The 27,261-nt window shown below is 40.1% G+C and overlaps 1 protein-coding gene across 2 annotated transcripts in view; it reads right to left on the minus strand.

Annotated features, from left to right (window-relative positions):
- Window positions 1-643: 643 nt before the first annotated feature.
- LOC117435273 (brorin-like) overlaps window positions 644-27,261 on the minus strand; it is a 48,845-nt gene continuing 22,227 nt past the window's right edge. Inside the window, exons 4-5 of one of the 2 annotated variants that reach the window (XR_004663434.2) lie at window positions 8,321-8,614; window positions 644-7,707 (exon numbers count right to left, since the gene is read on the minus strand). Coding sequence is in view for 1 of the 2 variants with exons in the window: in XM_059012929.1 (XP_058868912.1) it covers window positions 8,463-8,614 (152 nt within the window). In the remaining variant the exon portion in view is untranslated. Of the gene's footprint in view, window positions 8,615-27,261 lie in introns of both variants that reach the window. The other variant, XM_059012929.1, reaches the window with a different exon arrangement.

Below are 27,261 nucleotides of genomic sequence, written 5' to 3' on the forward strand. Positions count from 1 at the left end.
TAAGGGGTACCAACAAATGTGTCCAGGCCATTTTAGAATATCTTTGTAGAATAAGCAATAATTAATCTCTCTTCACAGCTTCTTTGCTTTATTCTATGACATACCAAAGGCATGCAGTATACATGATAAAATAGCTTTTAATTTCATCACTTTTCAGGAGGAATGAAGCATTATTTCAATGAGCTGTAAGGGTACCAACAAATTTGAGCACGTCTGTACCTTGGCACAGCTGTCCTTAACCAGAATATTCAGTCCTTGTGAATAGGGACCTTGTTTGCCTATTTTAGAGAAGGTTTAGTTTGTTCTTTTTTTTCCAAGCACTGTTTAAGTTTAAAAAACAGTCCTAAAAAACATTCCTTACAATAGTCCATTAAGTTTTATGAATAGGGCTCATGTACTCTTAAATGTTTGTTTTAACTAATTTCTTTAGCACTGTAGTGTGGTGTGTGTTCCGACGGAACTGCTGTGTTAAGATTGTTTCCAAGCAAACTTAACTTGATTAATTTGGAAAAGTAAATGCAAAAAGCATTAGGGGTGTGCAGATAAAATAGATTAGACTTTCCCTTAACTAGTGTGCTAGAGATCTGTGGAGTCTATAAGGTACAGCTTACTATATATATATATATATATATATATATATATATATATATATATATATATATATAGACCCTTCATCTTTTGTACTGCCGTACAAAATAATTTCTACATTCCATCAAAATCTTCAGAATCACCACCACACGGATACATTACCTTATAGGTAACACAGGTACTGCAGGAATGATCTGGCTCAAAGGCAAAGATTATTGTACCACGTGCCCAAACAACTCAGCATAACGTTAGTTTATTATCATAACCCTCGTTCCCTGAAATAGAAATGGAACTATTACCGCATGGGTATTTTTCTCCTAGAGACCCGGAACCTGAATAAGATATATCAAAGCTGCTCGACGAGCCTGTGACGCAGTCATGGCCCATCCCTGAGGACATAAACACTGCGGTCACAGACCTCAATGTCTTTTTTCCTTCAGCCTGCTGCAATCATGGACGCAGTGACCTTAAAGGTTAATGGTTACATTTCTATTTCAGGGAACCAGGGCTATGACAATAACCTAATGTTCCCTTTCAAGTATGAAATGTAACCATTACCGCATGGGTAAGTGTACCAAAGCCGTAGCAAGGGCAATATTGCAGAACAACTGGAATGCTACAAGGCTAAGCCAAGAGGCTGCCTTGTACATTACCATATGGAACCCCAGTAACAAGTGGCTAGGGTTAAAAAATTGAGGGAGAAACTCCCCTCTATGTCTGTGTTGTAAGGGTCGACTGAGAAGCCACCCTTAACGCTCTAGTTCCAAAACCAGGGTTTTGAGGATCCACAAGTCTGTAGAACCCAGTAAAGGTATTGGTGAGTAGCCCACACCACTGCATTGCAAATGCCCTTGACAGACGCACCCTGGAATAAGCCCATTAAGTTGCCATGCCCCTGGTGGAATGGGCAGTGAGCTTCTCTTGAGGGTGCATTTGGCCAGCTCATTGGCAGTCCTGGCTGCCTCCAACTTTTTGTCCTGTCAACATAATATGGCAGGGCCCGCACAGGGCAGCAAGTATGGAGCTGTCGCTCCCTGTCAGACTGGAAAGGAGGTGGATGAAAAGCCTCCAATTCCACAGACTGGTTGACATGAAATGCAGAGATTGTCTTTAGCAAAAAGGCAAGATTGGTACAGAGTGTAACCTTTGTCCTGGCCTCTGTACAAATTAAGCAGGCTTTTGCAATAGAGAATGCCTGCATCTCACTCACTCACTTTGCGGAGGTGATAGCAAGCAAGAAAGCGGCTTTGAGCGGCAAATATTTCAGCTCAGCTGAATGCTCAAAAGGCTTCTGAGTGCATTAAGCACCACGTTTAACCTCCAGTGAGGTACAATGTCCTTCATAGGCAGGCAAAGCCACTGAGCCCCTTTCAAAAATGACCCTGCCAGGAAGTGAGCTCCTGGGGAGACCGAGTCAATTTTGACATGGCAAGCTGAAATAGCTGCCAGATAGACCTTTAATGTAGAGGGGGATTTCCCCACATCAAACAGGTCCTGCAAAAACTAAAGTACAACTGCCATGGGACAGGTCGTGGGGTTGAACCCATGAGGCAGATGCCACGTCTGAAAAACACCCCACTTGCACCCATACTGGGAACATGTGGAGAGTGCTCTGAGCTGCAGACCCAGAGCTGCAGGCTCAATTTGTCGGGATGCTATAAAGTCCCCCGTGCCTGACTGAGCAGGTTGCGGCGCTTGGGCAGTCTCCACTGCTGGCCACTCAGGAGCTGTATCAGGGTCTCCTGGCCAGTAAGGGGCTAGTAGGAGCACCTTGGCCCTGTCCTGCCTGATTTTCTCCAGGCACAGCGGGAGCATGGCGATATAACAGTTGCCTTGACCAGCGGGTCCCCGCCTCCTATTATGGAGGACCAGAGCATACAGTGGGTTGATTTCTTGGGAGGCAAAGAGATCTATCTCTGCTCTTCCGAACCTCTCCCAAATGTGCCTCACCACCTCAGGATGAAGCCTTCTCTGAGGTGCTGGGAACTCTCCTTGAGAAGAGGTCTGCTGCTCAGTTTATCACCCCAGGCAGGTGCACTGCCTGTAGTGAGAGGAGGTTCTCGTGTGCCAGGAGCAAAAGCTCACGGACCACATGATGGAGACTGGGCGACCTGAGGCCGCCCTGGTGGTTGACGTGAGCCACTACCGTTGTGTTGTCTGTACGGACAAGCACATGTCTCCCTCAAACCTCCTGCAAAAAAATCTGCAGGGCCAGGTAAACTGCCTGCAGCTCCAAAGCATTGATGTGAAGACAATGCCAAGGGGGGTTCCACACTCCTTGCACCTCTCTGCCTTTCCACACAGCGCCCCAGCCCAGCCTGGATGCGTCCATGGTGACGACCTCCCTTCTGGTTTCACTGCCCAGCACTACGCCGAGGCATAGATGGGCAGGCTGTTTCCACCAAGACAGTGCCTTTAGACAGTGACGAGACACTGTCAATAGGCAGTCGCAGTTCAGCGTGGGCTGAAAAACCCTGCTGTTAAACCAGGCCTGCAGAGGGCGCATGCACAGGAGACCCAATGGAAGGGTCTGGGAAGCTGTTGCCATCAAGCCCAGAATTCTCTGGAATGTCACTACAGTGAGCACTCTGTTGAGCTGAAAGAGCTCTAAACAGGCGGCTATTCTTGGCACTCTGCCCTCCAACAGAGTGGAAAGCATGAACCTGTAATCCAAGCACACTCAGGCTGCCTGAGAAGGCGTGAGCTGGCTCTTCATATGATTCACCATAAGGCCCAGCCGTTGAAGGTGGATGGTGACAAGTTCTGTGTGGGCCTCTGCTTGTGCTGGAGACTGGGCACAAATGAGCACTAATTCCTTGGGACATGGAACATGTACGCTGTTCCCTGAAAGGCGAACCTCAGCTACTTCCTGTGCAATCATTTTATGGGGATGTGGAAATTGGCATCTTTGAGGTTCACCGTGGTGAACCAGTCACCTGGCTTGATTGACTGCAACAGCTGTTGCATTGTCAACATTTTGAACCTCCTTCGGCTCAGATACAGGTTGACCTGTCTGAGGTCAAGGATTGGTCCCATCCAGCATGGGCATTAGGAAGTACCTGGAGTAGAACCCTTCCTCCAACTGGAGGGAGTCTATCGTGCGAATAGCCACTTTTTGCAGCAGAGCTTCTACCTCCTGAGACACCTCTGTGGTATCTTGCGGGTCCGTAACTGATGTTGTAGTCATGCCCCGAAAGGGAGGGGGACCATACTTGAACTGCAGAGAGTAGCCGGTTTGAACCTATTAAAGCCTCCGTGGCGAGCAGCCATGGGCTGGTTCTGAACACCACCTCTGGCTGCAGGTGCAGCCGGTCTGCCGGTCTTTGAGACTGCTGGGGCCTTGGGTGCCAGTTTGCTACTGGTTTATGCACTGGAGGTGGTCACTTGGGAAGCATGTGAACCAGCTCCTTCATAGATTCCCACACGAGATGAGAGTGCTGCAGCATCTCTTCCACCGCTGGACCAAACATATGCCCCAGTGTAATAGGGAAACCATGCGTGCAGCTATCAGTGCAGCCAGCACGATAGCTTTTTTTTAATTCAGTAGTCGCCAATTGATTTTACCCTGTTTTTCTCCCAATTTGAAATGGCCAATTGTATTTAGGCTCAGCTCACCGCTACCACCCCCCCGCCTACTCGGGAGCGGCGAAGACGAACACACGTCCTCCGAAATGTGTGCCGTCAACCAACCGCTTCTTTTCACTCTGCAGGTCCGCCATGCAGCCACCCCAGAGCTAAAGTGTCAGAGGACAATGCAGCTCTGGGCAGCTTACAGGGGTCGCTGGTGTGCTAAACCCTCCCCCCGGATGGTGCTTGGCCAATTGTGCGCCGCACCCTGGGAACTCCCGTCCACAGTCAGCAGTGGAATAGCCTGGACTCGAACCTGCAACCTCCAGGCTATAGGGCACATCCTGCTCTCCACATGGAGCGCTTTTACCAGATGAGCAACTTGAGGGTACTAGTGCAGCCAGCTTCTTGCCTACAGCCTGCCCGTTCCGTTTTGATACACAGGTTCTTGTTAACCAGGCACAGCTCATTCAGCTGCTCTGGTGAGGGTCTGTGACTGTTAGTGAGGGGCGAAAGCACTAGCTGAATAGGCACGCTTGAAGGTCACCTCCGAGAAACTGGCACTGCTTGTTGGGGCAGATAGTGTCCTTGGACAGGAGCGTCTACCAAAGCAGCAGCTGAAGCCTCCACCGGAGGAAATTGGGCCAGGCCCAGCTTCTCCGCATCATGCACCCTATATAGGGGGTCCATAGATCGGGAAACAGCAGGAGCTGTAGCTAGATGATCCCAGGACAACTGTATCTCAAAAAAAAATCTTGTTGCACTGGGGCGGGGGTGGGGGGGGGGGGTTTGGGTGGACATGGGAAAGGTGGTACGCTGATCATCAAAAGATGGACTGCCTTGTCTCATCTTGTGTAGGCTAGGGCACTTGCAAGACTGCAGTGGCTCTCTTGATCAGCGGTAGAAGTTCTGCTGACAGGGAGCGTTTAACCACAGGGGATGTGCCGTCGATCTCCATGTCCTCAATGGGAATGCCAACTCCTGTTCGCTCCCCTCAGAGGCGGCAATGGACAGCATGTCCTCCTGTTGACAATCTGTGCTTGTAGCCCCTTGGGGCCCCAGGCAGACAGGCAGGGCAGGCGGTGCCAAACGTTCATGCAATAAAAAACGTGCATCAATCCATTGCACACTAAAGGCGTTAATATCATACTTCAGAGCACTGATGTGCAGTGGAGGCTTTGTAGTAAATATACCTAGTTTAAGTATTTTAATAAAAATAAATACAGTTCAGTTGTTAATTCTTACATAACTTTGAACATAAAAATGTTAAGTGTAGTATAAATTTAATGATCAGCAAACGCTAATCATAAACCACTTTATTCTTTAGTGCACGTTGATGGAAGTTAAAACATTTGCTAATTATTACGTTTCTACTAGATCTACATTATGTTGTTAAGCAATACATACAAATATATGATATTACACAACTGCATACAGTTGTCATAGCATCAGAAACCATATGACCAATATTTTATTTCAAACACTCACTCCTGTAATAAATATATCTAAAAGTTGGGAAGCCAGCAATGAGCCATCAAAAATACTTTACCATAATGACCTTCTACACTCTGTGTATGGAGCCAAAAATTCCATCAATTTCATGTACTGCCCCTATTTTCTGACTGTTAAACCCTGACCGCTCTTGGTTGCCCTGTCACGCTTCTTTCTCTGATATGTGTCTCCAGGTTAAGCCATTGTTTCTTTACTTCCTCGACTTCAATTCAAGGAAAAAGTATATGCTTGTAATAACCTATACTGCACAAAATCCATGTGATTATGTATGCTATCTGTTCATAATTTCATGTTTTATAATACATATCATTCATGCACAAGTCCACGGCAATGTCTTTCCATTTGTTTTCTTTTTTTCAATATTTGTTGGATTCATTTGTTTGGCAACACACACAATTCGTTTTTCCATTTTGTTCAGGGAACCTCAAGAAACCACGTCTTCCAAAATGATTATCATTGGTCAATGTCATTTTTAACGCATGTCAAAAAGGATAAAATTGTTTCGATTCCAAAACTGACGCATCACCGTCGTGTGTACGTCGTATGGACTCAGTGTGCAAGGTGCAATAGGGAATGTACGTGCTTGTTAAATTAATTGACGCATCATGATTACGCATGTTAAAAACGCATGACGGAACAGATCCAGTTGGCAAAGCCCTTAACACTGTGAGCACCGTTCCTGGTGGGAAACATGAAACTGACCAGAGCTTTTCCATCTGCTCCGAGTTGGCCAATCGCTTGGACCGGCGACACTTCCTCTTCCTTGGGGGAGAAGGAGAGGCAAAAGAAGATGAGAAACACCGTGAAGATGGCTTCCTGCGTGGGCTACTTTCCTGGGTGCGTCGTCTGGTCTCCCTTGGCACAGAGCCACGGGGTGAGGATTCAGCCACCTCTCTACCAGAGGGTGCTGGAGAAGAGCGGTGTGCAGGAGTGAGGAACACATAGCAGTCTGTAGAGCTGCGGGAGAGACGTTTCTCCAGAAATTCACAGAAACAGCGGTTCGTCAGTGCCTCCTTGGAGTGCTCTGGCCCTAGTCAGGAAGTGCATCTGCCGTGCTTGTCTTCAACAGGCAGACTGGCCTTGCATGTCTGACAGGGATAAAAACCCAGGCATGATACAAGAAGCAAGCAATGCAGTGTGCAGTATATAGATGTACAAATGCTGCCTCAATCTGCTTATAGACCTCAACCGGGCGGGTCAAGACCCAAACAAGACTGGTCTGGTACCGGACCAGGGGAGTAAGCACCAGTCGGTATCGTGTTGCTGGGACAGCAGCGGGATGACACCAGGTCGGTTTGGTACCGGTTCTGTGACTTTAGCACTGGGTCAGCATGGTACGGTACCGGGGTACCTTGGTCCTGCATAGTGCTGCGGAACCCAGCAGCTGCTGTCACTACATATGTGCTCGCAGCACCACGTTGCCCACAGGCCTGCGCTTAGTCTCTGTGAAAACAGAAAAAAATAGATTGAGAAAAAAACATTTCTCAACAAAATACAGTAATTGCAACAAACTACATGAAATACGCAAACCGTCTCGTAATTTTAGCCAAAGCCAAAGAGAAATAAATAACTCCAGCCGGAGCTACTGCAGCCTGGGGGGACAGCACAAAGTCAGCCGACTTATGTTGCTTGATCACTGGGAAGAAGTGACTGGAGCCACTGGCTTCACACGGGGCAAAAGGCTGCAGTGGAAAGTAACAAACAACAGGCTGTAGTGCACAAATACGTGCAATTAGTAAAACTAATACAGCGATTATTTTTAATATCACATATAAATTGTGTAAAACACAGTAAATGCTAAATATATAGCAGAAAAAGTAACACATACTTATCTAAAACAGCTGTCCTGTCTGGTCAGTTCTTGAAAGGAAAAATGGCGTTGAGGTCTGTGACCGCAGTGTTTTTATGTCCTCGGGGGTGGCCGATGACTGCGTCACAGGCTCGTCGAGCAGCTTTCATATATCTTATTCAGGTTTCGGGTCTTTAGGAGGTAAATACTCATGCTTTGATGATTACATTTCGTACTTGAAAGGGAACACGCTATTAAGAAATGAAAAAAAAAAAATACAATTCCCTTTGAAACAAACAGTGTAATTAAAACATTGAAAAGTAAAAACAATACAAACTTAAAGGTGAAGTGGTGAAGTACAAACTACTGTATTTGTTTTCCTGCACATCCCTAATAGTCAAGCAAACCTTTTTGTGTGTACTGGTACTAAATACTTATGGTGGCTGAAATTCAGTCGGACAACTTACACAAACTGAGCTAGATTCTCCAAATCATCAGAAGCACAATTATTTTTCTGAAGCAAAAACACCAATTGAAATGCTACTGTAAAACTAGTAATAAACAATTTACAGACCCCTACATTAAATGTCTGAGTTATTTATTTCAGTTTTTTCCTTGATGAAAAAAATGTGCAAATGACGATTAGGAGTAAATCGCTTTGAGAATCTAGCTGACTGATTATAAATATAAGTGGTGCCAATTTAAATACAGGGAATGGTTTGGTAATTTTGTAAAAGTCATTCATTCTTTACATTCTAAAAGTTTTTTTTTTTTTATGTTCCCTAACTTCACATCATATTAAAATAGTTTTACACTGCCTCTTTTAACAGTCCACTAAAATGAATAGAAAGTTTAGGCGCTTACAATTTTAAGATGAACATTATTCGATCACCAGGCATTGCTGTTGCTACTTGTCAGGCCATCAAACTCTTACAGACCGTGGCTGGGAATACATTTGAATAATGACGTCACTACCCCTGCTGTGTTCTGTGTCTGAAGTGGATATCTAGCTTAGCTTGCATTCGTGTTTGCTGCAAGTGGCTTGTGGTTCAAGCCTCCAAGTGCCTTCTTCATACGTGCAGTAGCATATTGTGCAACCGTTGATCTTCACTTCCCGGCCGGCTGGTATTACTGCGTTATCTGCAAAGCAGTTTGGCCCTAACAATAAAAAAACAAAAAGCCAAACATCAATACAATTAAAAAAGAAAAAAAACTACAACACCACACTTATACATGCTGTAACATAGACATCTTGGGGTACATAAAACAAAAGCAAAAGTGAACTATATTGAAGAATAACTTTGTTCAGGTCTGAAATATCATGCTTATCTTATACCAATATATTACTTTTCTTGCCCCACATTTGTTCTATGTGGTATTTCTTATACCCACTGGGTGCAGCATGGTGCAGAGGAGCAGGTGAATGCTTACACTCTAGTGTACATGTTTGAGAGTCCTTTTGAATCCACGGTGGATCCACGGTGGGGACGGCTTTAAAAAACGTTTTTTTAAACAGTTTTTTAGGCCCACGGGTTTTTAGTTTAAAGCATTGAAAATATCCCCATGGTACAAATTCTTAAATGTCTTAACAGGTTTCATTTGGGAAACTTTCCAGGCAAATTCTAATTACCAGCTGTTGGCACTGATCTGTGATCTGTCATTTGAACACCCAAATTGTATGATTCTGTTTACTGTATAACAACCACTGGAACAATCACTGCTGGCTTTTTCCATTCATAGTTACTATGTTTACATGCACAAGGAATTGCTCTTTTTGGTCTGTATGCCTGGAACTGATATAGGGATATATAGAGAGAGGATACTTTTTCTGATTCATGCAGTAGCCTGCCTTGTATCCTAGTCAGATGTCTATTAGTATTTGAATTATTTCAATTATTTGAATTATTTCACAACTGTACTATAGCAAATCAGTTAGTGTTAACTGTATAGATTCAATAGCTTATTATCTGCCGTTACCCGTTTTTAACCCTATTTGCTCATAACTGTTCACAGCACTGAATAGCTCAGTCACCACTCAGAACAAAAATCAATACATAACTGGTAGTAAAACAGCAATTGCAGTGTACCTGTGGTTTTGAGAGAAAAATAAAAACAGGTTTACATTGGAAAAAATACATGCAAACCGCAAATTATTATGAACAAGTTGTGCTTATTTTCCCACCATTTTTGTTAGGTATTTACTAGTCAATTTGCACAAAGGACATTCATTAGTTAACTTGATCAAATGTATGCAATTACCTCTTGGTAAAAAGACTGGGGAGAAAAAAATATGCAAATACATATATTGTAAATACCACAGACCCTCAATTAAAATGGTAGCACACAATGTATCTGTTTGGTTACCATGCATGTGCTTTCCTTTCACTTATTGCCTCTTGTTTATTATCTTATTGCTCACATTCACACAGTAAAAATAACCCACAGATTATGTACTCAATAAACATGCCCACCATTCTTGTTGCATACGTGCTAATGATTTTAACCTGGGGTGACACAAGGAGAGATGCGGATTTACAGGTTCAGAAACAAATTATAAAACATCAATGGTTTGTTACCCAGTTAATGAATCTCACTTAAATACTGAATTAAACCTGTAATGTTTTAATAAAAAGCTTTCTGTATGCAATTTCCAATACAAGGCCAATGTACTATTATTACTTTTTCATCATCGCTCTTATAGAATACTAAACTTTATTTAGTGCTCATTATCGTTCCAGTACATGCCGTTGTTGTGGTCCTCTATCTGATAATAACGGAAAAGGTGTGCAGGTTGTATTTTGCTTCAGAAATGATATATGAACACATTCATTCATCTGACATTATGTTATGCTCCTTAATATTTCCTATTGAAAAAATAGGAGAATATTAAATTACACAAGAAATAGGTTCCAGCATGCAGGACAAACAAGTCTGCTGCAGGGGAGGTGGTGGTGGGCTGTATCTAAAGTATAGAAAACTGGGTCACATATGTAATAAGTTGCAGTGGCTGGTTACTGAAGGAATATTTACACACAGCTGGCCAAGTGCGATCACTCCCATGGTAACCAGATGATGCTGCTCAATTATTGAATTTATGCAACTTTGGAAATTTACACTTTCTTCTGGTAGGGAACTTTAGTAACAAAACCAAGATGTGCTGTGTTTGAACAGAACCAGTCTCTTATTCAATTATGATGCAGGTTTCATTCAGGCCTGTAGTATAACCACATGGTTATAACTAGGCTTGCTACTATTCGATTTAAATTTGTTTGCCAAATCGAAGATTAATATCGACGTTTATTTTAGAAAGAATTTACCGTTTTTTTTTCTATCTTTATATTTCAATTCAGGCAGAGAATGGGTGAAATCGACTTTTATGCTTAAAAAAAAAAGTTTTTTATGCCATTGAAAAACGTCAACATGCAACAAAACCATGGTTACCAACATTCTAATTGAAATAACGTTTGGTCACAGCAGAGCTATACATTTAAAAATCGTCTCAAATAAACCGTAGTAAACGCAGCATATATATAAAAAAAAATATGCATAGAACAAAACATTAGATAGTTGAACACAGCTAACTTATTATTTGGAGTGAGCTCCCCCTCTCCTGCTTTAACACAGCCAGACACAGAGTCACAGGCAAGGCAGACGGGCCCGCTTCGTCCTGCCGTGGAGACTTCAGCAGTCTGGCAGGGTATTCTGCACAATATTCATTAAGTGTTTTTCTCTTGCGCCCCATTTTCAAAATCAAACTAATAACTGTCAACGTAAACCTAAAGCAAAAGCTTACATACACCTTAAACTGCTAATTTCAAAGTAGGCGCTTTTTAGCTGTAGCTGGCAAATGAGAGCATTTTAGCACTGCTTCAGTCAACGAGATCTCTCAGAACAGGGTGAAACTACAGTACTAACGGACCATTGAGATGACTGACAGCGACCCCAGGCATTCAGAGCGGGACAGACAGCAAGTATAAAAACTACACAAACTACAGAGGATTTCTAAATGATTATTTTTGGTAAGAAAATAATAGCAAGTGGTTTTATCGACGTTTATCATATATAAATTTATTTCAGTCGAACTGATATTTTTTGGGAATTCGACGTTTAACGAGCTTTACCAATTAAAATCGAAAAGTAGCAAGCCTAGTTATAACTAATGGTTTAGCAGCACAACTGAATGGGTTGGGTTTAATTTGTGCTGTTGATTTGAGACTTTGAGCATTGTACAAACAGATTAATTAACGTGACTAAACCAAGGTGTTTTTAGACCGTTCAAACCAGCATCTGCATCTGAAGGAAAACTTCTTAAACAACATATTCACAATCACTAATACTGTACAGAACATAATAATGGCCACCCTGTGCACATCATTATGACCCTCTCTGTAAAGATTTCAACTGCTTGATCCTTTTTCAGGGGAAAGAGACAGGTTTCAATGCTTACCTTTCCTCAGGAATTGCTTTTCTGAGAAACAAACAACAACTAAAAAATAAATAAAAGTCGCTGTATTTAATGCAAGCTGGCAGGGGCGGGTTAACAGCTTGTGATTTGTAACTGACTCATTACAGCTTGAGCACTATATTAATTAGTTTCGGCTTGATCTTGCAGATAAATTAATGACAATAGACAACTCAGGAGATGGAACTGGGAGAGTATTGTGCTCTCCATGCATTGTTACATGTGCACTGCCATCAAACTGAAAGATCTCTTCAAGGACATGACAGTTCACCTCATTTACTATTCTGAATCAGATTTGAATTTGAAAATAGTTGTGTACTTGATCTTCCAACCAAAAATTTAAAATAGTACTTCAACTGAAAGCGTCACCTTTATCACCCTTGGATAAAACAATTATGTTAGAAAGTAAAATACATAGGGTTAGATTCTCAGAGCTCTACATGCCTTTTATTAGCATTATTTCTTCAGAAAGTAACAACGTACCCAATAAAGTTACTAAACCAGAAAAAGAACCCAGGAGCTTGTAAGTAGTCTAAAAGGTATGTCTATTTCATGTTAGAAAAAAAATGGTACTAACAATGATGTGGAGAAAATAGCTTTGAGAATCCAGCCGATAGTTAATATCCGATTTTATTTCCTATTCATTATTATCGTTTTATGCATGATTTCTAAATTTTTAAACATGTGAGGCCATTAAAACCCTTCTCGTGATTGTTAGATGCTCAAGTGGCTATTGCAGGTTGCAGGAAACAAGAGTAAGCCTCAGGTGGAAATTTGCAGTACAAAATAAATAAATGACAAAAACAAATCCAGAAGCCTGACTTTTACAGATATTATTCACTGAGCACACAGCTTCTCAGTCACTCCAGCCTCACTGGAGTCTCAAATCAATCTCTTTTATTTTCAATCCGTCACATTTCCCAACACCTCTCCTTTTTGTTTTGTCGCCCGCAGGACATGTAACCAAGTCTGCAGGGCACTAAACAAAAATCACTAGGAAACATAAGGGCAATAGTCCTTCTTCATACAAAGTCCAGAATAATGTCCATGTCCCATTGCTACAGCAAAGCTACCTTGTCTCTTCGGCCTCATAATCCAAAGCACAAGTGTACTCTGTCGTCCTCCACCGAAATCTAAACATTTGGCACTGACCAGACATCCTGCTCTCCAACTCTCCACTGAAGTCTCTCCAGGTGCAACAAAGCAACACACTCAAACCAGCCGATCTTCCGCCATTATTCAGACCACCTCCAGCAACCTTGGAAGTTCTAACAGTAGCGTTGATGGTCATCCTGACGACAAAACTCCTGCCCCACGACCTCTTGTCAGCGAGCAGGCTGCGGTCCAAAAACTGACTCTTCAGTATTCGGAAACAGCGGCACCTCGCAGCAAGCAACCACACCAGGCAGCACATGCTTAGCAAACAGTCTCGACACAGTTCTGGGGTCCATCTTCCTCCCAACGACAAATTTGCAGGGAGGCACAAAAGACCATACACCCCCCCGGCACTTGGGTTATAAGCGCCCCCTGCTGGCCATTGGATCCCGTTGCTCCCACCAAATGTAAAGTAGATGGTCAAGTGTCTATTGCAGGTTGCAGGAAACAATCAGAAGCCAAGATTTAAAAATGCCAAGAGTAAGCTTTTATTCAAGCCTCAGATGGAAATTTGCAGTACAGAATAAATAAATGACAAAAACAAATTTCTGTCTCTACAGAAATTCACTGAGCACACAGCTTCTCAGTCATTCCAGCCTCACTGGAATCTCAAATCAATCTCTTTCGTTTTCACTCCATCACAGCGATCTACAAAATACAGCAGGTACAATCCATGGCACAGTACAGTTCTGTAGACACAAAGAACTGGCTGTGTTACACTCAAACTGGTTAAACTCATCATTTTTAAATTTTTTTCCACCAATGTGCTATATGAGCCAACATAGGGCTATCAGTATTATTATAAAAGAAGGTATGATTGCACTGTAATAAACAGTTTCACAGTAAACCCTTATATCCACTCACTATTATCACATAATGTCACAATTTCATTACAGCAGTAACGACTGGAAAGTAAAAGCAAAAATGATCATGGTGATACCTAGTGACATCATTTCATTAGCTACAGTAGGTCTCACTTTTGGAAGCAACACATGTTATAACCAACATATATTTTCCTTACAAAATGACACCTAGTTATTATATTATTTTAAATAACTATCTTTTTACATGTTATTTGTAGGTAGTCTTGGACTTCCTAGATCATTTTACCTGGAGATTGAACCTACCGCTTCAATGCCTTTTTTTCTATCATAAATGAACCTGATGCTTCCCCTATTGGCTGACATGAAAGGAAATTAAACAGTAGTAGCATACTTGAAAGTAAAGCATGCAAACTATTTTCTTCAGCCTAGCATAGTACCCTTTGCTATAACATGTGCTTCTTTCAAAACTGCGCATATCTACTTAGTGAATGGAAGTTCACAACAGATAAGGTTTATGGAATTATGTTGTACTATACACTGTAAAAGGCAGCCTGCATAAACCCCCAAATCTGTGACTTCCATTCCTATCCAGGCCATTTCAAAAGCACATGCCTTCCACTGCTTTGCCTGTGCAGGTACCATATGAATTTACTGTTCCAATAGCTACATCTTACCATTTGTGGAGCTTAAATAAACTTTCTTCCATATTATCCAGTCTTCTTGTTATACTAAAGGAATATGCATTTGTTCCACTACACACTGCTTACACCAAAGGCTTCTGAGGCGCAGTGGGTTTCTATTAGTTCTGATGGCTGTCAAGACAGGTCTCTGGGGAAATGGCAGTGGCAACTAATGCAGTTTGAAAGATTAATCTCATTCCCTCTGGTTATACTACTGTTGCAGTACCTCGCAAATGTAAAATCCCACTAAAAATGCGTGTATACTTTTCTGATGCCAGTGACGACAATGCTGTGATTTCTAATCATAGAAAGTATACAAATAGGTGCAAATGGCAAGAAATCAATTATTTGATATTAATGCTCACTGATGAAGGACAAAAGCCTCCAATGGGATCCCTGGTTTTCATATTCTTCAGTGCCTTTCTTTACAGTGCACTACTAATCAAGATTACCATTCAGAATGGTGTAGCCAAAAATCAGATCATTTGTCATGCTGAATTAATTCATTCAATTAACTTTCTTATCTTCAGAGACAAGCCTTTCTTGGTCACATATTTATAAGATAGACTGAGTAAGAACCAATTGTATTTTTTAGGATTTGCATAATGTCTGCTAGTGTTTTTTGTATTTTATTTATTTATTTAACGAGAGCCACACTAAAAAAAAATGAGTTTAATGAAAAGCTAACTACATACAGTAGTTTGTTTCTGCTCATTAAACGTGCTCCACTGTGTACCCTGCTGTTAACGCTGTGGTCTGTTATTGGTTCTGCTAAGATTTTTTAGGCAAATATGCTGGTAATAAAATGCTTGTGAAGGCTTGTCCATCGATTGATATAGAAACGATGCTGATATGGAAATGCCAGTTATTGTAATTCCTTTTTTAAATTATTATTATTTATTTCTTAGCAGACGTCCTTATCCAGGTGCTGTTTGAAGAGGTGAGTCTTAAGGAGGCGCCGGAATGTGGTCAGGGACTGGGCAGTCATGACATCTGTAGGAAGGTCATTCCACCACTGCGGAGCAAGGGTGGAGAAGGAGCGGGCTCTGGAGGCAGGGGAGCGTAGCGGAGGTAGAGCTAGTCTTCTAGTGCAGGCGGAGCGGAGAGGTCGAGTGGGGGTGTAGGGAGAGATGAGGGTCTGGAGGTAGCTGGGTGCAGTCTGGTCAAGGCATCTGTAGGCTAGTACAAGAGTCTTGAACTGGATGCGAGCGGTGATCGGGAGCCAGTGGAGCGAGCGGAGTAGTGGAGTAGCGTGGGCGAAGCGAGGCAGAGAGAACACCAGGCGGGCAGCAGAGTTCTGGATGAGCTGGAGCGGATGGGTGGCGGACGCAGGGAGGCCAGCCAGGAGGGAGTTGCAGTAGTCTAGGCGGGAGAGTAAATTAATTTTGGGGAAATTTAGGCCTAACTTCTGAGTTTTAAAAAGTTCCCAGGATGTGATGACTGAAACTGAAAATGATATACAAGTGGTCCTAAACAGGAAGAAAACATCAGTTAAAATAAAACTGATATTTCAGGTGTTTACTAGGCTGCTCTTCAAGGCTTTCTGTTTGATGCACTGTGGCATCAAACATCTTGAAAAGCGTATACAGTTTTACAGTAGTTTGTATGAGTGTTTTAGTTATTGATATGCAATAATACTCCGTGAGTAGTCTGCAAATCTCTCATGTCCCTTGCTGCCTATTGCTCCATCTTACAGTTTCTTCTTTAATTAGAATCTGCCTCGGAGCAGTTTATACGTCTCCCTGGTATTCTGTTCCATTACGCTGCTTGCATACTCTATATTGAACCTCCTTAATGTGCTTCTGGCTCAGAGTCAGACTGCTTATCACAAATTCCTCAGAACTAATTTTCAAAACTTCTGTTTGGAGCGAATTCTCCTAAATTACTGATGCTGCTAATTGAACAGAAGAAATAAAAAGAAAGTGCTACGCTTTGTTTGGGAGCTGTCAAGTGATCTGAAGAGTTTGTGCACTTGTAAAATACTTAGCCCTCTTTCCCATTATAAAGATTTTCCATGGTAAATTTGCACAGCTAATTTTGCAGTTTTTCCATGCTTTTCCTATACTATACATTTACCATAGTTTACCATGGTTTGCCATGTTTTTTATGTGCTTTACCAAATCTCTCTTGGCTGGGCTGTACAATACTAACCTATTTTACCATACTTCTACTATGCTTTATTACACTTTGCTACGTTTTTACTTTAGTAAATCTTTATAAAAAGAGTCATACCAGCTACTTGCTTTAGCATTTATTCTCTTACTCCTCAAACCATCAAAATTCTGGCACAGTGGGTGGGTGCATTATCCTTGACATTAGGATACAAGTGCATGCCACTGAAAACCTGTCACTAAGGTGGCTTTCTACTTTTCAAAGGAGTACAAGGCAGAATTTTGTATAGTTTTGGCCTAAATCGATTTTCTCTGCACCACTGCATTGAGGAAGGAGGACCCATAATGACTATTCCTTTGTAATTGCCCCTGGTGAAATTCAATTGTTGGTGTAATTAACAATAAATGCTACATTAACCCTGTTACATGTGCAGAGCACAGCCAAGCTTGCAGTACAGCTTGTCCTCCAAACAGTTCCTGTAAAGCTTTTATTCAAACAGCAATGGAACACTGACTTAAAATATTAACATCAGCTGTCACTCTGACCTAGTGCATTCATACCCTCAGCTGCTGCTTCTACAGGGAGGCACAGACTATTCTCTCAGCAACAGCTAGCTACACATATACATTCAGTATAAACATAAAGTATTCAGTACACATGTATGGGAAGTCTACACACTATAATTGCGTACCTACATTTTAGTCACTTTTTTATTTATTTATTTTATTTCTGCCGTGGGTATAGAAGTACTAAAATCACCTGATTTTCAGTGAATCAAAACAATAACTTCAAAATTCCTTTTATTTATGTATGTTTTCCACCCAATACATTTAAAGATAAATCAGTGCTGCTTTAAAGAATGTTGTACTTTAGCACTCTGTAGTATAGATGTTTCAAACACCAAAAAAGGTAGATAAGGGTTAAAAAACAAAATAAAATGTGTTCTTAGCATTATCATGATCACTAAAAAATACAGGCACATTAAATACCCTTCAGAAACACTGTTGTTACAGGTTTGTTACATCTGTAGCAAATTCAGTATTTTCAGTTGTCAGTATTGACAAATATTCCAAATAAAATGTACAATATTCCTGTGTCTCCTATTGTATAAAAGATGTCATCTTGTGCAGTTTAAGCAACAGGTTCATGTCTACAAAATGATGTCTCTTACACACCACAAATTCAGTTATATAAACCACAAAAAAACACAACTACTGTACTACTAAACAAAAAAAAAAACATTGCTGTTTTTTTTGTTTTTTTTTACTTCAGAATTGTGCCCATGCATGAGACAACATCTGTACACAGGAAAAGATCCTTAACAGTGATTTCTTAAGCATTGGCATTTTTTTTTTCAATGGTTATGTAACATACCTGGTATTTTGTACTGGAAGTTTTAAGAAAACGTGAGGTTTAGTGAGACTATAACATGGTATATAAAACAGCACTTTTCTATGGTGTAAGTGTTTAATAAGAATGCAGCTGTTTTGCACTTCTCTCTGTATTTTATTGTTTTGTAATCATTCTGAGTGGTTGAGGATTCTGTTGCTCCTATAAATCGATTGTTATTATCATGATGTGTTTCTCTAAAGCTGCCTTCATCTGCCTTTTGAGCTCCATACAAAAATCTTGTGAAAATAAGACCTTCCAACTCTGCCAGCTCCAAGAATCTCCAGACAAGCGCATAGCCAGGAAAAAGCAGATTTGGAGAAAAATGAAATAAAAAAAAAAAGTCCTGGAGCAACAGTACCCAGAGCCTTTCAGAATAATTGCAAACACCATAAAATAGCAAGGGAAATGTAAAGGCATTTTCAATGACATTTAAAGCTGCTTACACTTTGTGTCAAACACACATAGGAAACGTTGTGTTAATGTTTTATTTTATTCAGTTTCATCTACCGTAATAGTGAACAAGTCTACTGCAGCTCGTTCACTGTTATTTTAGAGAGGGCCCTCTTTGTAAACTAGATGTTAATGAACAGATCTGATCTGCTATCCACTTAAATTAGCGGCACCAGTTGAATACATTCCTGATAATAAGTGGTTATATTGCAGATGTTTCAATGCCAATAATAAAGCAATGATTAATGAAACATACCTATCCAAGCCGCCTTTTTTTTTTGAGACTGCCTGCTGAGATGAGCAGTACAAATTGTGCTAAACTTGGTGGAGATTTTTATGACTCTGCTAGTGCAAAAACTAGTGCAACACGAATCTTGTATGAGACACTGACATTTTAGTTATGAGTATTTGACACAAAACCTCCTATTATTGTGTATTCTTACCAATACACCAATACAAATCTTCATTAAATAGTAATAAAACAGTGATGGATACCACTCAAACAATATGTTTACAGCAACCCATTTCGGCTTACTGAGCTCTCAGATATCTCTGCTTTTCTCTGCTATTTTCTGTTTTGCATTAGCTTTTAAGAAGACAATTTTTTTAAGGCAAAAGGTATGTTCCATGTGTTGTACGCATTGTTTTTTTTTTCACCACAAGTTTTGTGTGCTGCTAAAGGCCTTATATTTCTTCCATCAGTGATACATCAAATATCACTATCTAATGTTTTTGGACAACATGTATGTTTATGAATTTTTGAGATTGCAGATTCAATAAGCATATATTAGCCTAATATTGAAAAGTAATATTTTCTTTAATTTACACAAGCACCTCTTCATCACAATAAATACCTAAAATCCCCAAATAACACTCAAATAATATCTTCCAGATTTGTTGTCTTCTCTGATCTCAGCATATTTAGTTGATGTCATTGTACTTTACTATGTACTGTACAGAAACACCCCCCCAATCACAATACCAAAAAAATAATTTGTAAACAAATAAAAAAACAAATACATCTTGCAATCTGTCTAAGTGGTCTCCCCATCACAGACGTAATTTAAAAATAAATAAATTCTTGCACAACAAGAATTAAAATGACAAATTAGGCCTTCAAAATGATAACACATATTGTTAATCCTCATTTAACAGGAGTAATCCTTTTTCAAAGTACACATTATAAACATTCCACCTTATGAGGGTTACAAAAAAATCTAAATGTGTCACATACTACAATCACAGATCCTGCTTACTGTCACAATAAATTGTTGAGAGCTGAGGGAGATGTAGAAACGGTGTGCCACTTCTAAAATGACATATCTATCAATATATATTTATTTGCTTAGCCAATAGTAATTTTCATGAAACTGCGTCGATGTGCATACAGTACTTTAGTTTCCACCACTGTATTTGATAACTGCATTCTTTACAGTACCATGTTATTACCTAATATACTACAATATTGAAAAATATTATTTTATTATTTTTCCCCCATCTTCGGTGAGCAAAAAAGGTGTTTCTTTCATACACTGTATAGGCTATCAAGACTTGCAAGATAAAGTGCTGAGAGTTGCAGGGAAGCTGGGATAAATGTAGACAAGATATAGCCGTATGTCAATTTTCTATCTTAGAATGAGAGTCTGTGTGTGTAATGCATACGTTTCTAGCACTGTATCGGTTACTGCATTATTTACAGTAGCCTGCTTATTACCCCCTACAGTACATTATTGAAAAAAAAAAAAAAGGATGTTATTCTGCGGGTTTCATAAACTAGGCTACCACTAATGCCCCTGTTGACTTGTTGAATCGATGCCTGAGAGAGACGACAGGCAATTTGGAGTAAATGTGTCCCCCCTTTATTTGGACTGGCATTCCCTTTTTTATTTTTTGAGGGATGGAGCCTATCTTTCTTTTTTAGTTGTGTGCAAGCTGTCTTTGTGAAGTTTTTTTTTTTTTTGACAATGACTGAATCTGCTTTTTTTGTTGTTTTGTGCAATACAACGTCATACAGGTATTTGCTGACAATTATTTATTTTTGTTACTAGATTTTGTACATGTTAAATATCCAAGTACAATATAATACTTATTTTTTGTAGTTTATACTTGTGTTTTTGGTATTTTAAAAGCATTTACTGTTGCTAGAAAAAAAATATACTTAAAAAATGTTTAGCACTTCAAAACAACGTTTACCGGTTTAAATTATGTTAACTGCATTTACTTTCCGCCTTCCGTGTGAGCTCAAGTATTGCTGCCGACAGGGTGTTAAATAGCAGCAGTGTGGAGTAGTGGTTAGGGCTCTGGACTTGACCGGAGGGTTGTGGGTTCAATCCCCAGTGGGGGACACTGCTGTTGTCATGCTGATGTGCTAGGGAGGCTGCACTGTGGTTGATCCCTGGAGCCAGCATTGCAACCCAACTGTATAAATGGGTAATTGTATGTAAAATAATGTGAAATAATGTATAATGTGATATCTTCTAACAATTGTAAGTCGCCCTGGATAAGGGCGTCTGCTAAGAAATAAATAATAATAATAATAATAATAATAATAATAATAATAATAATAATAATAATAATAATAAATAAATATAAATCACTGTATGGTCACTTTGAGTGAAATTCAGGCCTAACCCTAACCCCCCCCCCCCTAAGTCTCTTGTATTCCGCAGTGAGCTTAACATTGGCAATGGCACTCCCTTGGGTGAGTGAGACAAAACTGTGAGACGGTTTCTCATTATCGCACTGCAACAGATGCTACAGAGCAGACAGCCCATGAGATTAAGTTCTTTTGTTAGAGTAAATTGGATTGCTGAAAATAACAAGGGGTTTGCAAAGAACCCATTACTTGTACTTGTACTGTAGTCGTACTCGGAAACAAGTACTCGTATGAATGCTCGCACTTGGATTTACTCAGGTGACATCACAGGAAGAGGGTGTGGCTAAACCGGATGTGCCTATTAAAATGCATCTCTGGTGGTTAGGGTTGGGGGGGGGGTGGCTGCATTTCACCGACTCTGTAATTCACCATGCACACCACATGGGCGTGCCTTTAACAGGGGAGACCCTCGGGAGACCCCTGCACTCCCCTGACTATACGACACCCTGTTCACCACTCAGAAGTGCCTTTGCCAGGGGAGATATTCTGGGGCCCCGATGTCAATTTAGTAAACAAAGCCAACAGATATTACAATACACATCATTAAAATAAAGTAATAACAGCACTAACATATTCATTTTAAAAAAGCATACAAAAATGTCCTGAGGTTTATTTCATGAACACCAGATCACTACACCATATTAGACCACATAAATGTGTTTCATGTTATGATAATAATAATAGTAAAAATAGGACAAAAAAAGAATCTAATCCTTCAAACTATGTTACTTGTTACATCCAGGTCAGTGTATTTTCCACAGTACAGATTGTTACGCACATGTGCCTTCACCTGTATTCCTAAGCATTAGCTTTATACACTGTGCTAATGGAAAACATAGTCAAAGGCATCAGTGCAAATACTTTTTTTTTTTTTTTTTTTTTTGCTGAGCACCAGAGCACACCTAAAACCAAGCCATCTCTGCAATATGACCAAAGGCTTTGCAGCAAGAAAAGGCATTTCTCTAATGACCCAGATATTTTGTTTCAACAGCATTCTTCCCTTTTTGCTTGAACGACTGGTGCAGTGGCACTGAAGTGATTTTATTAGGAATCACAGGCAGTTGCAGTGGTTGGTAGGGTATCAGCGATGGTAAGCCTAGTGCGGAATGACACACAACAAAAATACAAAACAAAAACACTGTACAAAACCAGCTAGAAAATAAAAGGTGACCAAGCTCGGGCCGTGCGCTACTCCCGCTACACAGGGAGGTCCCACACCAGGAACTTTCTTCCTAACATAAACTAAATAAACTTTGGTAGGATTAAAAATCCCCTAAATGAATCCCTACTTAAATGTTGCAATTATCCCAGTCTACACACAGTGATAACCTTGGTTGGGCTATCCTATTGACTCTCCTTGGCTATCCACGCAGGCATGACTCTTCATGCTGGTACGCAAGAACAGGAACGAACAAAAACAGAACAAAGAAACTGGCTTTTCAGCCTCTTTTTAAATGCAGGTGATCAGGGTTAATTGATTATCAATTATGCAATTGACACCTGGCCACCTGGTGCACACTGGATTTCAATTAAGCAGGCAGGGAGGTCTAACCTCCCAACCCTGCCATCTAGCACACATTTGTTTTTACAAACTAACACATTTTATTTACAATCAAAACAAAAACATATTTTATTTAGAAACCCAAAGTAAAACATACTATTTACAGAGGCAGGCCTTAAACCCTACCACACCATTCCACAAATGCTTTCTGCTGAAGATAGCAACTTCAGAGAGATTAACTTGTTTCCAGTAATTATAAAATAAAGAACAGAAAATCTAGGGCAGAGAGACTAAAAATGTGATAAGATTTTTTTTCAGTTTTTTTTGTTTGTTAATTATCTATTATGACCCGTCACAACTTTTACAATAGACTTCCTAAATGGCCCTGACGCTTGTACTGCACAATATAAGCACTGGTGTACCGGGCAGGAACGCTGTTCCGGTATTCTTTTCTATAGGTGCAGAACATTCACTTAACAAATCTTTACCAAGTTGACTTTCCGTGGGGAAATCAAATTAGTCTTTCTGTGTCTTGCCATTGACTAGGCACGAGGAACAAATAAATCAGTGTCCGATTCCCTACGTGCCACTTTTGATGAGTCTCCGATGCGTATTTTACATGTTTCCAGAGTCAAGAGTCATACACATCTCCCACACAATTGTCTGATTCAGTCAGTCGTCCTTGTGATCCAATTAAGAGAACATTAGGAACCTATTACAAACTACAGTACTAAAGTTTAAGAAGGCTGTTTTTTAGTAAAAATGTGGACGAAGAAGACAGTGCTCTGGGGGTAACATTGTATATTTTCAGGGGAAAAAAAGTGTATGTTATGATTTGGTAGGAGAGGAATGCTGGTGGGCTGGAATGTATGTCTATGTCTTTCCTGCGTCTCCGACTTAGCTGGGGGAGGTTAATCAAGGCAGCGCTGTCAGATTTTTTATTTGCAACACCCCATCAAATTTTGGAAGTAACCAGCCAAAAAAAACGCACTTGCATTTATGATTTAATATATATTACAACACATAAATAAGTCCTACACATTTATTTAAAATAACAAAACACATAGTAATGTTCTAAACTTTGTTTTTTTTTTCTCACAATTTACAGTACCAGAACCCCTATGGTTTTTTTTTTGTTTGTTTGTTTTTTGTTAATCTGATGAGATCAAATGCGGTAGATCCAGGAACAAATGTATTCACAATGTTGTGTAAAATTAAATTGTTGGCAGATAGTCTTTAAAAATTAATTAAAAAACAAAAACAACTCTAAATTGTACTGATACATTTCTTAAATTGATGACTGTAACAGGGTACACCCGCCCCTGTATTATTTCATAGACATCGGATTCTGTTGCGACGCATAGTGAAGAACTTATCTGTAGCAGCAGCAACTGGCTCTGGTTGAGACAAAGAGATTCTGGTTGGGGACCTCAAGCACAGTAGAAATACAAAAAAAGTTGATGTAAAGGAAGGTAAGCTGGGCTTAGCTTAGTGGGGGACGGAGGGGGGTGATGCTGGGACGCACTGTCGAGCCCTCTTAAGGTGTCGTTGGCTAATCGATGAAACACCAAGGATGGAAGGTGCCCACTTGAAGACCCCAGAGAAGTACCCTACTCAGCTCAGTCCAGACAGTTGTCATGCTGATGTGCTAGGGAGGCTGCACTGTGGTTGATCCCTGGAGCCAGCATTGCAGCCGTTTTGAGTGCTGATGCGCCAGGGAGGCAAAATAGCCTGATCCCTGGAGCCAGCATTACACTTCAGCCATTAACACCAGACAGAAGGCTATCTACATTATCATATGGAAGGAAACACAGATGGATCACATTAGTTTACAGTAAAATAAGCTATGTCTTAGTTGGTGCTTATCTTGGCGAGAAGTTGTAACACCTACTCACATGTAATGGAAATCACTTGTGTATTATTATGATTTAAAAAGTAATGGTTTGTATTGTTATTATTATTTGAATGTACTGGTTTGTGTTTGTTTTAAAAACGATGTTTGTTATTGTTTGGCAGCATAGATGGGGTTAAATCCCCAATCCCCATCCCTTTATACTTGTGTAGAATGTGCCTGAGCATGATTGATTTATTGACAAGCAATCGAGTTCAGGCACAACTGCATAAAAGAGGCAGGAACCTCTCAGTCAGAGAGAGGGTGGTTGAGGAAAGGGTTTTGGAAAACGAATGAGAGAGCAAGCAGCACAAGGTAAACAAAACAACTGCTTATTTTCTTTAATTAGATGCATTTAATAAAAGTACGAGCACAGTAGCGACTCACCCCGGAGTTCTGGTGTGTGTGCCTGTTATCTTCCTGGCCTGTGATGTCACCCACCCAGCCATCCTGCCACAATGACGAATACAAAATAACTGAGCGTTTGTGTGATTCCTAATTTTATTGGATGCAGAGCTTCAAAAAAAAAGTTGGGAGGGGCGGACACACACATGATATACTATACAGGGCATCCTGGTGATTAAAGTGCAGCGGTGGTGATGACCTCATAAATCGAAAGGAATAGAAAAAAACATGCATGATAAAAACAGCCAAAAAATAAACAAACCACCAAAGACAATACCCGCTAGACGCTTTCAAAAGAAGCCAATCTGGCAGCACTGATCAAGGGGAGTCACCTATAAAAGTGGCACCAAGATGCATGCATTACCTATTCGATGTTACCTCAAGTTCAATGCGCAAATAAAACGTGAATTTGTATAAAAATCAATATTTTAATATCCGTTCTGATACTTTCAGATTTAGGACTACACCGTTGAATATAAGTACACAAAATACTGTAATTATCTGCAGGGCAAAGAACAGCTAAATGTATCATGAATGCAGAATTGATTGTGGATTTACAGGTATTTGGTTTAATGCTTATAGGTATAAATGGTACGATTCTCTCTACTGAACACATAATACATTATTTGGCTAGATTATTCAACAACATTAATAATCATTTCATATGTCCTGGTTATTACATCTTTAAGGTAGCAAGTGTCTAACAAGGTGCAAAGAAGCCTTGACAAAAACAGCAACCTTAACTTAGTAGATAGGTGGTCAATCAAGACTGCCCTAAGAACATAAGAACAAGAACATTTGCAAACAAGAGGAAGCCATTTGAACCCCTCAGTGTCTGGCTCCTGTAGCTGACTGATCCTATAACTTTGCTGGGTTTTAAAGGATACCAATGATTCAGGATCACTCACGTGGCTCGGTAACCCATCCCACCATACCCTCTGTCCGAAGCCTTTCTCCATTTCATTTCCAACTTTCCTTTGATCCTGGTTTCGGTGCTGTGCTTAAAGTATTGGCTAGGGTTATCTTTGTAAAATCATTTTAAAATGTGATCATTTTAAAATCAAGAAAATAAGAACAGAACATCTAGGCAGAGAGACTAAAACGTGACAAAGATTTTTTTTTATTATGACCCCCCCTAAAGACTTCAATCAGTGCGTTTACATGAGCATAAGAATTCCGATATTTTTCAGAAAACTAAGTTTTCCGAAAACTAATTCCGATATCAAAAGTCATGTAAACACAGTTTTCGGAAAATGTATCAGAATATTCCTTAGGTCAGTTTTCAGAAAACAGCACCTAGAAATTTCCGATTTAATTCCGAAAACGAACCAAATGTATATCATGTAAACGCACTTTTCGGAAAATTTATTGTGATAGCGTACTGCACATGTGCAAACTTTGATCTTCATTCCGGCACGTGGTTTTAGAAAACAGAGACAATAATAATGTAGTCAGTCTGCATGGATCCATTTGCTCCGTTGAATAATATTTTGTCATATACTTGTACTTGCTAGAACCAAAGTCATTGTATTTTATCTTGCGCAATTGTATTAATACTTGTACTGTGATTCTTGAAATGTATTTTTATTTACGACTTTAAGTCGCCCTGGATAAGGGCGTCTGCTAAGAAATAAATAATAATAATAATAATAATAATAATAATAATAATAATAATAATAATAATAATAAGTTAGGGATAAAGTAATATTTGTCCGTATTTTTTTAATAGCCCATACTGAAGCAGCACATGTTTTCCAGCTTTAAAATTACGTGATAATTTAAAATAATGTCTGCAAAAGAAACTGGTACCATAGAACAGGATGAGCTGTTTGAAAGGTTGATTGCACATTGTGGGGAATCTGAAAAGAGGTATAGGATAGTAATCTTTGAATTTAAGACCTGACACTTCGATAAAGCACTTGTTATTGGATTGGTCTCCGTTCTATCGCATAAAAAATGTCAGGTCTGTTCAAATCGTACTTTGGGTGCTACAGTACTTTGCATGCGAATATGTCCTGCGTTTTCCAAAAACTGCTGGTTTGAATGGGTATTCCTTGGTAACCTGCTGAATACTGCAATGCTATATACTGCTGCTATCTGGGAAGAACTTGTCCTTGAACTGAAGCACCCACTAGTATTTAAAAAAGCTCGGCTCTTGTTGTATGCTACATTTATTTATTTTTAAGTAGCAAGTTTCACAATTTCTAGGCAAACTTTCTATTCTGAGCACTGAATTCATCACAATTTCTAGGCAAACTTTCTATTATTACAAACTAT

The sequence above is a fragment of the Acipenser ruthenus genome, chromosome 3 (genome assembly GCF_902713425.1).
Source record: "Acipenser ruthenus chromosome 3, fAciRut3.2 maternal haplotype, whole genome shotgun sequence".
Taxonomy (NCBI): Eukaryota; Metazoa; Chordata; class Actinopteri; order Acipenseriformes; family Acipenseridae; genus Acipenser; species Acipenser ruthenus.